A 17228-nucleotide genomic window follows, 5' to 3' on the forward strand; every position below is an offset into this window, starting at 1 on the left:
GTGTGACAAAACACTATCTTTATGTACAGGAAATACACTATGCTGTTGTAAATGAGAACTTCCAGGCCTTGGCAAAAAGGCACTTCATAAAGGTCTATGGAATGTTAGCGGCGGATCTGAGAGCTGACAGAGAAAAGTCTTCGACCCCATCCTCTGTGTGCATATGCTCATATCCACACCACTCCCTTCTAATAAGGTTCCTTGGAAGGCATGTGTTACTAAGAAAAGCTAAGGTTAGATTAAAACAGCCCCCACACAAGGCACAGGTAACATGGGCTAGGAGAGCACAGAAGACTGAGGACAGAGAGAAAAAGGAAATACGGCACATGAGTCATAACAGGCAGCTTCTCATAACTGCTCCCAGTGAAGCCCTTCCTCGGAAGTCAGCTAGATTCTAGAAGACCCCAAGGGGCGTCTGGGAAACTAAAATACAAAATGGTCTGCTTGATATGATTCAAAGCAGAAAAACATTTCTGTTAAGGAATCTGCCCACATTGATTTTAATTTCTTTGCTGAAGACTTTAAAAAATATCCATAACCCCTAGAGAACAAAAAACAAAATACAAAACAAAAAAAACCCACACAGGATCACGGATCTTTCATAAAGCCTGGGGGCTGTTTTTGTGGTTTGTTTTTAAAGAAAACCGAGCAATGACATGATCCCTTCCAGAAAACCTGGCCAAAACCTAAAGCAATTTGGGAGCTGAGGAAGCATGGTAAAGGTGAATTTTTTTGGGGGGGTGGGGGTGTGGGGGGAGAGGGAGTGGGGGCATAATTCAGAGTAACAGGAAAAAAGTCAGAGACGTAAAATTCCAAAGTTGGATGGTTAGACATTAAAAGACTGTATGTTTGAATGTAGGTTACTTAGGGGTGAGAGGGGTCGTAGAACAGATTCCTCCCATTTCCCAGTTCCCCGAGGCCCCACCCTGTGTGAAGGTCACAGCAGCTCGGCCAGGCTGCAGCTTGTTCTCCACGTGGCCATGCCTGGGGCCCGTAGCGATCTCATAGACAAGTTGCAGGTCTTCCGTGTCCGGGTCCAGGGTCAGCAGTTCTTTCTTGGTGATCAAGTTGGTTGCCTGGAATAGAAACCCATTAAATTTAACTCCTGTTGTGGGAATAAAGCAAGAACAAGACCCAGTGACTCAGATTTAATTCAGCTCAACAATGATTGACTGAGTGCATTTACTGCACAGAAAACTCTGTCAGTATTGAAGAGGCTGTACGGATAAAAGCCAGCCGGCCTCTGCCCTCGATGTGTTCACACTATTGGCAAAGAAAGGCTGATGAGCAATGTAGCTGTGGCAAGAGCTATATCGGGAAATAAAAAAAAAAAAAAAGAGTGCTATGCACTCTTTTGGGAGTGGGAGAGATAATTCCAGCTGAACTGGGGCAGAAGAGATTTGAGATGGTGGAATTTGAGTTTGGCCTTTAAGGAAGGTTGGGACTTTGAAAGAATGATACAACACAGGAAAGACGGCCACTCCTGAAAATACAGGAGTCAAATGCAATGCTTGCAAGTGAGTAAGATATATATGATACCCCAATTTTGTCCAAATATACTGCCTATATTTTAACTCACTCAAAAAATATTTAGAGAGAATCATGGATCAGCTGCCTCCAGCATGTTCCTACAAGCCCACAACCCGACCGGGCATGTGCCCTGACTGGGAATCGAACCAGGACCTCCTGGTTCCTAGGTCAATGCTCAACCACTGAGCCACGCCGGCCAGGCCTTAACTCACTCAAAAAATATTTAATGAGAGCAAAGGTTTGAGAGAAAAAAGAGGTGGTCAATAGTATTAAATGTTTTTAACTCTAGGAAAGTAAAGACATGTAAGTGACCTTTGGACTTGACAAAATAGAGGATATTGGTGACTCTGACAAGAGTCCCTGCAGTAGGGTAGGGGTGGGAAGTAGAATTGCGGAGAGTTTAGAAGAGAGTGAGATGGTTCTGAATATGGAAAAAAAATAAATGAAATAGGGCAAAAGAATTGATACTAATTTTGTTTGATATATTTTAAAAATTCCAATAAGTCTGGTGGAAAGCTATAGCATAACACCTACATATAAAAGCATACCTTGTTTTAGTGTGCTTCTCAGGTGCTGTGTGTTTCAGAAACTAAAGGCAAGACCCTCCACCAACAAAAAAGGTTATGACTCTCTTTACTGAGATACCTGCTTTATTGCAATGGTCTGGAACTGAACCCACAATATCTCTGAGGGATGCCTATACAACCAACTAATCAGCTCCATAGGGAAGAGAAAATCTACGTCTTAGAGGGAAAACCACAGGCAAAAGAAAGAAACCAGTTCTCAAACTCAACTCAAGAACTGTGTGTGTTTGGGTGGGGACAGGAATTTAATGCTAGACATGGTTATGGCATATCTTAAAATGACCAAATTGGGCTTTAGGAGAAGGAGAATGAAATTTCTAAAGTATTCCTCTGAGGACATTCACCCACAAAAACACTTCCTTCCCATTAATGGCATATTCCAGATATGTCCCCAAATCTATCTTTCCCTTCTTCTAGTTAACAAACTTTTAGCTGGGCGCCTGGCTAATCAGCTAGACACTCTATCTCCCAGCCTCCCATGCAACAGATGAGCCCATATGACCCATTTCTTGCCAAAATAATATGAGTGCAAGAGATGTGTTTAATTTCTGTACCACTTGCTTAAAATATATCCCTTGCCCTTGCCATGGGTAGTGTTGCTAAGTGGTTAGATGATCAGCCCGCACACTGAAGGGTATTGGGTTTGATTCCTGGTCAAGGGCACATACCTGAGTTTCTGGTTCACTCCCCACCCATAGGGGCCCATGCAGGAGGCAACCAGTCAATGTGTCTCTCTCACATCGATGTTACCCTCTCTCTCTCTCCCCCCACTCCCTTCCTTCCTCTTTTCATTCCTCCTTCCCTCCTTCCCTCCTCCCACTCTCTCTGAAAAGCAATGGGAAAAATATCTTCAGGTGAGGATTAAAATATCTATATATTCCTTGCTCTCTACTTTTCTATTTTCCTCTTCCCATGGACTAAAATACTGATGACTAACTGAAGAGATTAGGGTAACTCCAGTCAACGGCTACAAGCCAGTAATGGCAGAATGGCAAGAGAGAAGGAACCTGTGCCTCTGAATCATCACTCAGAGCCCTGGACTTCCACCCTGGATGTGAGGGGGAAAACACCTGCTATTTTGTTTGAGCTACTATATTTTGGGAGCCATTGTATAAGAACATTTTAAACAATATACACTCTGAATCAAACCCATGAAGCTCTCCAATCTCAGGAATATCAGCTCACTTAGGAAGGAATAAACATGACTTGAGCTAGAGTTCTTAGTCATAATCTATCGTCATGTTCAAGGCTACTGTCCAAGCTGGTTAGTGTGGAACTGGCCGATGGAGGGGCCTTACCTTGCCATCCACACGCTCCAGCCACTGGAGCCCCAGGTTTGTGACAATTCTTGGAGTGCTGTCATCCACTGGGAGGATGTCTACTCGGAACTGCTGAGGCACTGCTGTGATAATCTGGGGGGTGGGTGGGGGGAGCCAAAAAAACTCATCATTCACAGACATCGAACTGCCAGGTCTGGAACCCTGAAATCAGTTTACACTTCAGAGTGGGAGCTAAGCCGGTTTCCACCACTTGCCAGCCCTTGGCCCGAGACTTAGGGAGAATACTGCCTGCTAAAGGGCACTATACGAAGGAAAGCGAGAAACCAGGGGCACCGGGCTGGGACTTCACCTGCCATGGAAGCTGACGTTTACACACCTCTGCATGGAGTAAGTTCAACGTTACCCTGAGGTGAAACAATAAGCAAAACATTTTCCTTTCAATAACTCTTGTTAAATCTTTCCTGAGAGGCAGAAGAAAACCATCATTAAAATGTTAATGTCAAAGTCTCCAGGTGGAACTCTGCCAGATGTAGAAAGAGGTTTCCTGGGAAGAGATTTTTCTCCCCCTCCCCTCCTTTTTTTTTTCAGTGAGCTATCCATATGGGGAAAACAGAAGAAGAAATTAAGAATAAAATATTTGTGTCAATGGGGGAAAAAGGAGACTTACGTAATACTTTAAACAAGAAAGAATTTAAATAAAAAAGAATAAAATATTTGTGGACATAATGAAAAGAAACTTTGGTTTATAATTTCAGTTTCACTTGGGCCGATCCACACAACACAGACGCGGCACCTCCCTGTTCCAGGGGAAAAGGTGGCTGCCACGCAGGGCAGCAGATGCTGGCTTTTCAACCTTCTACCACCCTCCTTGTAAGCAATTTCCATTTGTAAAATAACAGGGTCCCTCTGGAGACCTGCAGTGACCTTTTATGTTTATCGGAGAGGTAGCCCTCTTGCTGATTTATCCTGAAATCTTTGTTCTCTTCTGAAGGTCACACTAAGTGGGAGCAGCTGCAGTGCAGGAGAGAGAATAAAAGCGATGAGCTCCCAGGGGGGTGATGCGTCGCAGACCCCGAAGTGGCAGGGGAATCCTGACTCTTCGACCCACTGAGAACGACCTTCTCACAGGCTGTCGGTCTCTAAAGGGTGCAGGAAGACCTTTTTTTCCACAAAGGAACCATCCCCATTCATCACCAAAGTCTGAAAGGGACTGTGCAGGACAGAGCTGACCCTGCTGTAATCCTTGAAGGATGGTAGGGTGTGATGATATAGCTTACTCAAACTGCTTCTGCAGAATCAGAGACAGACGCCTGTGATGTAGGAGTCCACGCCTACCTTTTACCTGGGTTGCAGTTATTCCCAGCAGAGGGTGTGGGACTGCAGGACACCCGGCTAAGGAATGAAGGAATGAGTAAAAATAGCAGGAAAGGTAGTGCAGGGGCTTTCTTAATGTTTCTTCCAGACACCTGGATATCAGAAGGGAACAATTCTCTCAAAGAAATAAAGCTGAATGGCTGCATGACCTCAAGACAAAAGTCTTTACCTATTTCCCTTGCTGATCCTAAAATGATGACACAGATGATGATGACAGCCACAGCTGATTGGATGTTCCTGTGTACGGCACTGGGCTAAGTGCTTTACATACATCACGAAGGTGGTATCATCCCCATTTTATAGATAGGGAAGCTGAGGCTTAGAAAGGTTAAATGACTTGCAAAGTCACTCAGCCAGTCAGTGACAGAGCTAGAATTTAAATCAGTGTCTTTTGGATGAAGAAACCGCACTTAGCCATTGCTATTCTTCATGAGACTAAGAAACTTTGGCTGACTGAGGGGACATATAAGAGAGCAAGACAATCTAGAACCATATGAAATTAGTAAAAAAAAACAGATGAAAGAAAAATGACAGGAAAGGAGAAATAATAACAGAATAATAACAATAACTATCAACTTCTATTGAAAGTGCTCATAATTTGCTAACAGTGTTAAGTACATACTATCGATTATCTCTTTGAACCCTCGTCTAATTGAAGCTGATGATGATTGTTGTATCCATTTTGCAGATGACAAGAGGAGGCTTAGAGGAGCTAAGTGATTTGCTGAAGGCCCACTGATAAGTGACAGAACAAGAACTAAAACAAGGCTATCCTTGGCCTTGAAATGCCATGTTGTGGACAACCTCTGGCATGTTCTGCTATGCCTTCCTCTCTGTTGTTTCCCCTCACCTCTTTCCCTCCTTCCTCAATAATAAAGAAGGGGTTTGTCCCATCAGCAACAGTGAAGGTGAACCAGTCTTTGAGGGAGTTGCTGCCATCGTGGCTGTAGCTGACTCGGTTCTGGTAGACGTCCTCCATGGTGAAGGTGGAGATGAACTGGAAGTGCTGCCCGTTGGTGGTTCGCTCGATGCTGCCATGACGCGGGGGCTGCACAATGGTGAACGTGACAGACTCAGCCTGTGGAGGAGGCAAAAAGCAAGAGGAGGAGGGACTTCTTAAGAGAAACCAGATGTGTCAGTGATGGCCAACAGGTGGTCAAACCTAGAGACATTTATAAAATAAGAACTGCATTTTTTATGGCTATCAAAAACAAGACTAAGGAGGTAAATTGGTTACTATAATTGAATTTATATTCTGATTCCTTCAGTTGTAAGACTAGGGCATTTATATTTGTCCTTTGGGGGGGTAAAAAAAAAAAGCCTGAATCTTTAATCTCTCCCAGGATGATAGGAACTAGACCTTTAAAAATTATTCATTTCTTTTCCATCCATTTCCCCCCACTTCCCAAAACTCTTATATCCAGAATCCCATATGCATCAGAACAGAAGTTTATTTCCCATTTCTAGTCACTGCTTCTAGGGCAGCCGTGGGCAAACTATGGCCCGCAGGCCGGACCCGGCCCATTTGAAATGAATAAAACTAAAAAAAAAAAAAAAAAAGACCGTACCCTTTTATGTAATGATGTTTACTTTGAATTTATATTAGTTCACACAAACACTCCATCCATGCTTTTGTTCCGGCCTTCCAGTCCAGTTTAAGAACCCATTGTGGCCCTCGAGTCAAAAAGTTTGCCCACCCCTGTTCTAGGGCGACACATAGAAGCAAAAATAAAGAGGTAGAAAACCCTGCTCAAGACTTTCCAAAGATTTCCCACCAACGTAGAATGAAATGAAAAGGCCTGACCTGGACCAACCAGGCCCATGTGACCTGGTCCCAGGACTCCTCTCTGGGCCCGCTCTTCCCCTCTCCTGCTTGTTTAGGTTCCCACCTCTTGGCCTCTTGTTGTAACTCAAAAGTTCTAAGTACACTTGACCCCAGGGCCTTTGCACTCTGGTTCTTCTGCCCAGGGACTGAGGCTCCCAGATGACTGCATAGCTTGCTCTTCTGCTTCATATCTCTGCTCCTCAGAGAAGCCTTTCCTGCCCACTCTGTCTAACATAGCACAATCTCTATCTTCTTTAGCTTGCTTTAGTTTTATTCATAGCACTTACAATATCTGACATGATATTACATGTTCTTTCTTTATTGTCTATCTTCCTCAACAAAGGTTGAAAACTCCCTAAAGCTGGCACTTTATGTGTTTTGTTCACGGCTCTGTCCTTCAGGCCTAGAGCAGAGCCGGCACAGGTACGTAATGAGTATTTGCTGAAAGAGTGAACAGATGAATGAATGAGCGCTGGCAGAGGGTAAAGTGCACATAGAACTAATTAATAATTGCTGTGGTACTCTTATGGGAGCTAAATTGTACCAGAAGGTTACATGCTTTTATCTGAAAGCATCATGAGAATGAGAGTTCTGTCTCTACAGGCTCTGTTTTACTGTATAAAGCCTAGTTCTCTGAGGATGCCTAAATTGTAATAATTAGTTGTCATCCAGAGAAGTCTGAATGAAGGAAATTAAAAAAAGGAAAAGATCTATTTTGTCAGTTTCTTTAGTTCATTAGATTCTACATATAAGTGAAATCATGTGATCAATGCAACAGACATGATTCTCAGAGGGAAGTGGGGTTGGTGGAGGAGGGGTGGGAAGAGATTAACCAAAGAACTTATATGCATACTAGAGACTCGGTGCATGAAATTCGTGCACTCGGGGGGGGTTCCCTCAACACAGTCCGGGACCCCTTGGGGATGTCTGACTGACCACTTAGACCCAATTTAGCTCCCACAAGGAGCAGGCCTAAGCTGACAGTTGGACATCCTTAGCACTGCCGCAGAGGCAGGAGAGGCTCCCGCCACTTCCACTGCACTCACCAGCCGTGAGCCCGGCTCAGGGCTTCTGGCTAAGCAGTGCTCCCCCTGTGGGAGCACACTGACCACCAGGGGACAGCTCCTGTGTTGTGTGTCTGCCCCCTGATGGTCAGTGCATGTCATAGCGACCAGCCATTCCCCCGTTCGGTCAATTTGCATATTAGCTTTTTATTATATAGGATATGCATAACCCACAGACATAGATAATAGTGCAGTGAAGGCCTGGGAGGGGGCAGGAGCAGGGTGGAGGGGATCAATGGGGGAAAAATGGGACAGCTATAATATTTCAACAATAAAGAAAATTAAAAAGAAAAGAGGGAAAGATATATAGGTGCCATAAATCCTTGTTCATGCTAATAAGGAATAATTTTCTATAAATCATGATAAAAATTCAGCATGTTAAAAAGATTGTTGAATGTAATCAGAGGAGAGGGTGAACATACTTAGGGTTTCAGAAAGGGTTTAAAAGCAGTTTGATGCAAATGTATTCACTTCCTCTTTTTCAGAGAGCTGTGGTCTCTTCAGGTTTTTAGTCCTTCAAGGATACTTGTTCTAACCTCACCCCCGTGCCCTCCCCTTGGGATGCTCAGTCACAAAGCAACCACTGGACTCACCAGATCAGCTTCTCATTCAGCCAGAGAACCCAGGGGTATGTTCTTACCTCTGTATCTGCATCCACGGCCTTGAGCTCAAATTCCGTGATGGTCTTCCTCACGCCCTCCTGCACCCGCATCCCCACATTCTGTACAACGGGCAGCGAGTCATCCACAGGGCGAATGGTGATGTGGAACGTCTGGGTCACCTAGAATGGCAGACATGTGAAGACCAGAGAGACACAGGCCCCCAGCCCCACCCAAGTAGAAGGTAAGTGCCCTCTACTTTCTCCTTCACACCATCCCTCATATGATGGACTGACCAGGAACCCAAAAATGAATTCTCTTGGACAAGACCCCTGGGGGCTGTCAGAAGCCGCCTGACCTTGGCTGAGAGCAGAGGGAAGTGAAGTTCAGACAGCACCAGCCGCCGTGCAGATGCTAAGGGAATCCAGTTCCTCACCTACCTCATGGACTCCATCCGAGAGCGTGAAGCTGAAGGCATCTGAATGGCTCTCGGACTCACTGGAGTGGACATACTGAATGTTTCGTGAAGCCAGGTCAGCCTGAGTAAAAGAAGTGATCAGGATACCTGGCAAAAGGGAAGAAGAGAAACAGAGAAAGGATGAAAAAATGCTCGCCATACTTCTGAGGCTGGGGAAACGTCATATGCTCGCTAGATAGAGTCCTAAGCATTTGTCTCCTAGCATTTCTGTGCTTCTCCCTGAGACCTGGTGTTAGAGTTGTTTGCCTACTTTTTTTTTTCTACAACAGCATATGTTCTGTGGGAGCACATGTTAACGTAATTATCCAGGCTTCTACTATGTGCCAAGTCAACAGCAGGTGCTCAATAAATGTTACTCTCCTTTCTCTTGGGGCTTATGCATGCAGGTCAAATCTGTGAAAGGTAGAGACAGTGCCTTATTCTCTAAATTCTTCTCTCTTAAGTTTTATATTCCCCCATAGTCTCATAGCCCTTTCTGAAAAACCTATCCTAATTTTTAATATTGTGCAATGGGAACACTGGACTAATAGGGCTTGGCTAAACCATAGCCTTGTTTCTGTGATTGGTGGGGCTTCCCCAGCCTCCACAGATTCATTGGAAATTCTTCAAGGTCCCTTTCCAGGTCTGTGATTCTAGCTTCTCATATACCATGTCGGCCAGGCTGACAGTAGACTTACTGCATGACTCTGGGCTTTGGGCAATCATTCTATATCAACTCTAAAACGACCTAGAAAACCATTATCCTGTAATAACATGATAGAAAACATATTAATTTTTTTAGAGTCATTTTGAAAGTAAAAAAATCTAAAGTGATTTTGAATAATTAATGCCAAAGTATCCCACAAGTGAATAATATCTCTATGTTTTTAAATGTCAAACAACAATTAGCGTAGAATTCTTGCTTCCATCTTAGGGCTCTGGGACTTCCTTCCTGGTCCAGCCAAGATTGAAACAAAATCACATCTTTTAGACCAGTGATGGCGAACCTATGACACGTGTGTCAGAGGTGACATGTGAACTCATTTTTTTGGTTGATTTTTCTTTGTTAAATGGCATTTAAATATATAAAATAAATATCAAAAATATAAATCTTTGTTTTACTATGGTTGCAAATATCAAAAAAATTCTGTATGTGACACGGCACCAGAGTTAAGTTAGGGTTTTTCAAAATGCTGATAGACCGAGCTCAAAAGGTTCACCATCACTGTTTTAGACCCTCAGCACCAATTCCCTCTGCCTGATGTGAGTGTTGGGGTATTAATCCATTTAACCTAATCCTTCTGCTTGGTCCTGCAAATCATTTGCTGCTGCCTAGGATTTATTATTTGTCATTGTAAATCCTGGCAAAACCACTGTAGCTTTCCTGTAAAAAAACAAACACAAACACTCACACACACACTCAGAAATTGTACTTTGACTGTGACACAAGTATCACTGACATCCTAAAAAATTAATAAACCTGCATGGTTTACATTTGCATCTCTCTTTATCATCTGAAATTTGTCGCCCAGATACAATAGCCTCCTGATACTGGGGCATTAATTTTTTGATGAGGCGTTTTATATTTCTGTGCTTTCTACATGAGCTCTTGACAGGCAAAAAAATGTAGCGCCCTATCTTATAGCTTTGTCTTGTAGTCTGGACAGAAATCCATACCATTCTTTAAAAATTTAATAACTTCAGACTGGCAGCGCTGAGAAATTTAAATCTCTTCCCCTGCGGTGACTCCCTCCTCATAGCTCATGGGGAAATGCTTGTCTGGATTCTCACAATCCACTGGTCACCTAATTCACTCTTCTCTTTATGGGAACCTAGGACTGACTGAGGAAGGTGATAGAATTTTCCTTCCTCTTGGGAAGGAAGCACTGGGATTGATTTTTAAAACATTTTTTGAGAGGAAATGGACATATAATAAATAGCACACATTTAAAATGTACAATTTCATAAGCTTTGGCACATCCATAAAACCACCACCTCAATCAAAATAGTGAACATATCCATCACCCTCAAAGTTTCCAGCTGACACTTAATAATTCTTCCATTCTTCCCATCCCCTACCCTATCCCAAAGCAATCAATAAATTGCCTCCTGTCACTCTAGATTAGTTGGCATTTTTTTCTGATTTTTAAAAATAGATTCATACAGTATGTACTATTTTATGCATAGTTTCTTTCACTTGGTATAATCATTTTTCAATATTCATCCATATTGTACCATGTGTTAACAATTCATTCTTTTTATGGCTAGGTACTATTCTATTGTGTGGATATGTCATCATGTGTTTATGCATTCACGTGTTGATGAACGTTTAGGTTAGTTCCAGTTTGTGGCTATTATAGATTAAGCTGCTACGGTCATTTGTGTACAAGTCTTTGTACCAACCTAAGTTTTCATTGTTTCTGGGCAAATCTCTACGAGTAAAATGGCTGGAATACGTCTTGGGTGCATGCTTAACTTTTTAGAAAACTGAGAAACTATTTTCCAAAGAAGGCAGTACCACTTGCCATTCCCACAGCAGTGCAGGAGGGCTCTGGGCTTCATCTTAGTGGGCCTTTCCCACTTCTATCTAGAAAACGCTGAACACCTACTGTGCAGAATGCTATTTCAGGCTTGCTTATATATTTTAGGTTTTATCTTTTAACAACTCTGGGAGGTCAAGGTTGGCGTGTTACCTCGTTTTGATAGATCAGGACACTGCGATACAATTAGAGTAGCAATGTGGCCTATCCCAGGTCACACATCTAATAGGGGGACAGAGCTGGAACTGGAGATCAGGGTTGTCTAACCCCAAAGTTTATGCCTGCTAGGAGTACGTTTTTATAAAACTCATCTAGACTTTTCAGACTAGACAAGGAGCCTCTTGGATATCACCCTTATCCTTTAATTGTTTTCAATATAAAAGTAATACATGGCTATTAAAGAAAATGTAAAAAGCACAGAAAAGTAGTAAAGGATCACAGAAATCACTCATAGTATGGAATCACAAGAATCACTCATATATCTACCACTAAAATATCACCATTGTAATATTTCTGAATTGAACTGTTTCTTATACTTGATTGGCCATAACCTTTTTTTTATCTGAAATATTGATTTTGATGGGGTACTTAATATTATTATTTAAATGATACCAATGATTAAGTGCCAGAGGGTAATAAGCTGCACCTAGAATGCAAGCTTCAAGGGGACAAGCATTTTGGTGGTTTCCTCACCAATGTGCAACTAGAATAGTGCCTCGCACACAGTAGGTATTCAAAACATTTTTGGTGAATGAATTTAGGTCACCCACTATAATCAATTTCTGAGGCCTTACCCATTAAGCACAGAATTTTCAATCTCTATGTACCTCCCCCCCCCCCCCCCCCCGCCCTCAATTTTAGCCTTTGCTAATTGGGCATTGGAAAACTTTAGCTACTTGTTCACCACCAAGATGGTGTTTCCAGTAACATGTTCTCCCTGTTGGCTGTCACAGCAGGTAGTTACTGTTTGAAAGGTTGCAGGCTTTTAATCCCATGGAAGGTATTTGCAGTCACCAACCTACTGGCTATACTACGTCTCTGGCAGTATTACGGGGACCCACATTAACCCTGTCAGCTTTTCCAATTCCCTCGAAAGGCCAGCACATTAGAGTGGTGTGGGAAAAAAAGCATCTCTGAAGAAACTGCCTTCCTAAACGGAGGTTAGGCGATTGCCTCGGCATCCTGCTTTCAGCACGGCCGGGATGGCCCTGTGCATGGGAATAGTGCTATGTTGGAACCAGTGCTGAACCACCGCAGGCTCATGCCATGGGAGACTCTCAGCTTTTCTTCAAAGCCTCCAGTTATGGGCTAAATTGTGCTGCCTCCCCCCCACCCCCCGCCACCAATTCATATGTTGAAGTCCTAACCCTCAGTGCCTCAGGTGTGACATTACTTGGAAACAAGATCATTACAGAAGTATTGAGGTCACTAGGGTGGGATGTAATCCAATATGACCATTGTCCATATAAAAGGGGAAACTTTGGATATACACATACTAGAGGCCTGGTGCACGAAATTCGTGCATGGGTACGGTCCCTAGTCCTGGCCTGTGATCAGGGCCATCTTCCCTGGCTGCCTGCAGCCGGTCCTGCCCCCCGCTGCCAACCACCCTGGTTTCCCCTTTGCCATCAGGTGATTGGTCCCCGATGGCTGGGGGAAGGGACCAAGAGGTCGGCTGTTCCCACCTGCTCGCCGGCCCCATCTCCGCTGCTGGTCGCTCTCTGTGTGTGGGGTGACCGGTGGGGCGGGGCCTTGGCCTGGTGCCCCCCACGTCCCCTGCCACCCACCCCTGGTTCCCTGTTCACCATAAGGCAATCAGAGCCTGCTGGCCAGGGAAAAGGAAGAGGTAGTAAGTGTGCCTCATAGTGACTGGTCCAGCAGCATTCTGGTTGTTCCGCTGTTAGGGTCAATGTGCATATTACCATTTTATTATATAGGATAGAGGCCTGGTGCATGGTTGGGGTCCTGGATTGTGGTGGGGGTCCCTGCTGGGGGCAGGCCGGCCTGGGCGAGGGTCTGTGGGCTGTTTGCAGGCCTGCCACACCCCCAATCATTCTGGTCTCTCGTTGTTCTGGTTGTTCTGCTGTTTCAGTCACTGGGCTTTTATTATATAGGACTAGAGGCCTGGTGCACGACATTTTTTCATGGTGGGGAGGGTCCCTCAGCCCAGCCTGCACCATCTCTAATCCGGGACCCCTCAGGGATGTCCAACTGCCGGTTTAGTCCCATGGAAGGTGTTTGCAGTCACCAACCTACTGGCTACACTAGGGGATCAGGCCTAAATCAGCTGACTCCTAACTGCTCACCTGCCTGCTGGCCTGATCCCCCTAACTGCTCCCCTGCTGGCCTGATCTCCCTAACCGCCTCTGCCTTGGCCCTGCCACCATGGCTTTGTCTGGAAGAATGTCCAGAAGGTCGTCTAGAAGATGTCCAATCTAATTAGCATATTACCCTTTTATTAATATAGATAGGGAGAACACCATGTGAACATGAAGACGGCATCTAGAGGCCAGGGAAAGGCCCCTCTCTCAGAAGGAACCAACGCTACTGACACCGTAATCTGGGATTTCCAGCCTCCAGATCTGTGAGATAATAAATTCTGTTTAAGCTTCATAGTCTGTGGTGCTGAGTATGGCAGGCAGCCCTAGCAGGCTCATACACCCTGCCCTCACGGAGAACCCAAACTAAGACAATTTTGGTTGGGGGTCATAATACTGAGAAAGGCTAACATTAAGAGAAAACCAAAGCATACCTTGGCTTAAGATCACTTCTGGGAAGTCTTTCCTGACTCACCCCACCCCTCTCTCAGTAGAACTGGCTGTCCTTTGGCTCCTACTGTCTTCTGTCTTGTTGCTATCACAGCTACTAACATACACCTGCACCTATTCATTTGCATGCCGACAACTTCTGAAACATAAAGGTGGGAACCAGTGCTGTGCTGGCAATTGCTGGATTCTAATACGACTCCTCCCCTACTTTAAAAAATACAACTCCTGACTGTTAGCTAAGCAACTGAATCCCCAGGTAGGGTCTGCATCTCCCAGCCACCTCACAGCTGGGTGTGACTGTTCTTGCCACTAGGCTATGACCAAAAGTGATGCTTTCTTCTAGTAATACCCCTAAAAGGAGATGGAGGTGGGCTCCCTGGCCTTCCCCACTTACCGCTGGTGGGGGTAGGACACAACTGCAGTAGTTGTTAGAGTAGAAATGGGAGCCTCATGTTGGGGATCACTGAGCCACCTGGGCCACCTGCCTCTCGATTTTTCTGAAAAGGAAAACTTCTTGCTCCGGGCACTGTATTTTGAAGTCTCTTTATTCCAGCAGCCTAGCTTCTGCCCTAATAATTTAATTCCTTTCTCTGATTTACCAGGAAAAAGAGAATCTTTTGTCTCCCTGATGTGAGGTTGTGGCCACCTCAACCTTGACAGAGCACTTGTGGGACTAGACTCCCAGATCCTCGGAGTCTGGTTCTGGTGTCTGTCTTCCACAGTTGGCACAGGCAGATGGCTCGTGACATCGCCTCAGGGGAAGGAAAGAGGCTCTGCACAGCCTTCCCGTCTATCCACAGAGAGCAATCGCTCACCATGGGCGGGCCATGAAAGGCGGCATGAGACTCTGTCCACTTCACAGCGAGCCATCAGGAGGATGTCTGCAACACCAGTGGCAAGTGATCACTGCACGAGGCATGGGTCCCAAGAGAGCTCAGCGCCTGCACTACAGACCCTGGCCTAGAAGATGCTCTGCTCCTCTCAGAAAGACCAGGTCCAGCCCAACCCCAACTCCTGGCAGAGACTCGCTCACCATCTGAGACAAATGGGGTGAGGTGCTGCTACTCTTTTAAAAAAAGAATTTTTAGATCCTCACCCAAAGACATGTTTACTGATTTTAGAGAAGGAGGTGGGAGCGGGGGAGGAGAAAGGGAGAGAGAAAGATAAAGGCAGAGAGACATCGATTGGTTGCCTCCTGTACATGCCCTGACTGGGGATCGGACCCACAATCTAGGTATGTGCCTTGACCGGGAATTGAACCCACAACTTCTGGTGTACGAGGTGATGCTCCAACCAACTAAGTCACCTGGTCAGGGCAGGTGCTGCTGCTCTGTAAGCTGTAGTCAGCTGCCTTAAGAGAGGATGGTAAGTCAGCAACATAGATTTCCTCTGAAGGGAGACCTTTGACATTTAGAAAGAATCAAATGCATGAAAATATTCTCATTTAGGGGAGACAGGGAAGGAGAGGATGCTGATGAAATGGGATTTGTAATGAGGGAGGGGCAGGGAAGTCCTGCCCTATTAGCAATGGTGTGAGCCCCCAAGAATAGCAGGGAGGGGACTGCATCCAGTATCTGGTTTACTTAAAAGTTACCAGAAACAGGTGAATTAAGAAAAACTGGTTGGGTTGGGAGACTACCTGGACTAGGAAATCAAACCTGGAGGAAAAGGGCAGGTGAAGGAAGAATCCCAGGTAGAGCACCACATCCCCCTATTTTGAGGAGGCACTTTCCCAAGAGGAGGGAGAAGTGTGTTCACCTACGGGCCGCTCCCTGAGCCATACTGGCGTGGTCTTTGCAGACAGAATTAAAGCTCAGTGACGGTGATACTGTAAACACCAAAAAGGTGAATCTGGAGCAGCCTCACACAGGACTCAGCAGAGCCTGGGGTCAGAGAAGAGCGAGGCTGTGATTACCAGCCCTGGGCACTGGCAGTGTCTTGCAGGAGGCTCAGAGCCTTTCAAAGCCCCGCGCAGTGAGCGTGCAGTTGCCCAACACAACAGCCAAGAGTCTGCCCTTTCATCTTTGGAGAGAAACAATCAGCAACCTGACAGGATTCTGGCAGAAGCAATTAGCTCCTGAATTAGTTATCCAATATCTCATGCAGCCAAGGTCTTAGAAGTGCTGATCTGCATACTCCCTGGGGAATTAGGCCACAAAGGGTAGGCCACCTGCTTCAATTTGCATTAGGGTTTTGGCCAGTCTGTCCACCCCTACCCAAGCCCTCCCACCAGACACAGATGACACTCCTTCCTCTAGCATCACTGTGGACCCCGACATGGTCTGCCGCATCAGCCTCTCGCTCTGGGAACTCATCTCCCACCGCCCTCGCCCTCACTCACTGCCACAGGCACACCGGTCTCCTTGCTGGTCTGGAACCTGGTGTGCCAAGCTGATCCTGACTTTCTGTTCACACTCGCTGATGCCTCTGTCTGGGGTGCTCTTTCCTTATCTGCCAGCTTGGCTGGCACCCTCACTTTCTGTTCCAATACCATCTTCTTATTAGAGGGCCCTCCCTCACCCCTTGCTTCCTGTGCATCCTGGTGATGCCCTTGTTTTCCCCCCAGCACGCATCACCAGTGATATATGATGTATTCTCTTGTTTGACTGCTTACTCTCTGGTTCCCTGCATTAGATGGTCAGCACCATCAGGGCAAGTAATTCCCCCGTTTTGCTATTTCCCTGGTTGAGTGAAGACTCTGTAGCCTAAAATACAAAGAAAAGTAATGAGGATCTAAATATCCTGCCAGCTGCCTCTAGCCTGTATGACGTACAGAATAAAGACAATTCAACCTTTAGATTGTTTATTTGGCAAGTGTCTCTTGTCCTTCACCTTCCTTCCACTGGCATGTTCCATCGGTTCTCTCCCTGAAATCCCTTCCTTCCTTCTCTCCTTCCTTCGCCAGCTATTGCTCAGTGAATATTTAGTAGGTACCAGGTACTCCCTCATACAGTAATCTCCTCTTACCTGGTCCTACTACTGTCCCCTGGGTGAAGCTTCACTAGCTCCCACCTGGTCAAATGTGAATCACCTACCCACGGTCACTGCCTCCTTTTCCCTTCTTTCGTTCATCCTGTTGGACTCCAGATAAATTTCACTTCCTTTCCTGCCTCAAAATTCTGCAGTGACTTCCTATTGCCTATTTAATTAAATAGGAATTATCTCAGATTTGAAAACCCTCCATAAAATGTCAGTTTACCCATGAGC

The 17228-nt window shown here is 45.3% G+C and overlaps 1 protein-coding gene across 1 annotated transcript in view; it reads right to left on the reverse strand.

Moving 5' to 3' along the window:
- The window catches only part of FRAS1 (Fraser extracellular matrix complex subunit 1), a 444205-nt gene that overhangs the window by 61664 nt on the left and 365313 nt on the right, over positions 1-17228 (reverse strand). Inside the window, exons 48-52 of the mRNA XM_070394313.1 lie at positions 8697-8821; positions 8298-8438; positions 5619-5846; positions 3413-3526; positions 926-1076 (exon numbers count right to left, since the gene is read on the reverse strand). Of these exons, the coding sequence (XP_070250414.1) occupies positions 926-1076; positions 3413-3526; positions 5619-5846; positions 8298-8438; positions 8697-8821 (759 nt within the window). The remainder of the gene's footprint in view (positions 1-925; positions 1077-3412; positions 3527-5618; positions 5847-8297; positions 8439-8696; positions 8822-17228) is intronic.

This window comes from Myotis yumanensis, unplaced genomic scaffold, assembly GCF_028538775.1.
Source record: "Myotis yumanensis isolate MYYU_CA2020_CCGP unplaced genomic scaffold, mMyoYum1.0.hap1 SCAF_1, whole genome shotgun sequence".
NCBI lineage: Eukaryota > Metazoa > Chordata > Mammalia > Chiroptera > Vespertilionidae > Myotis > Myotis yumanensis.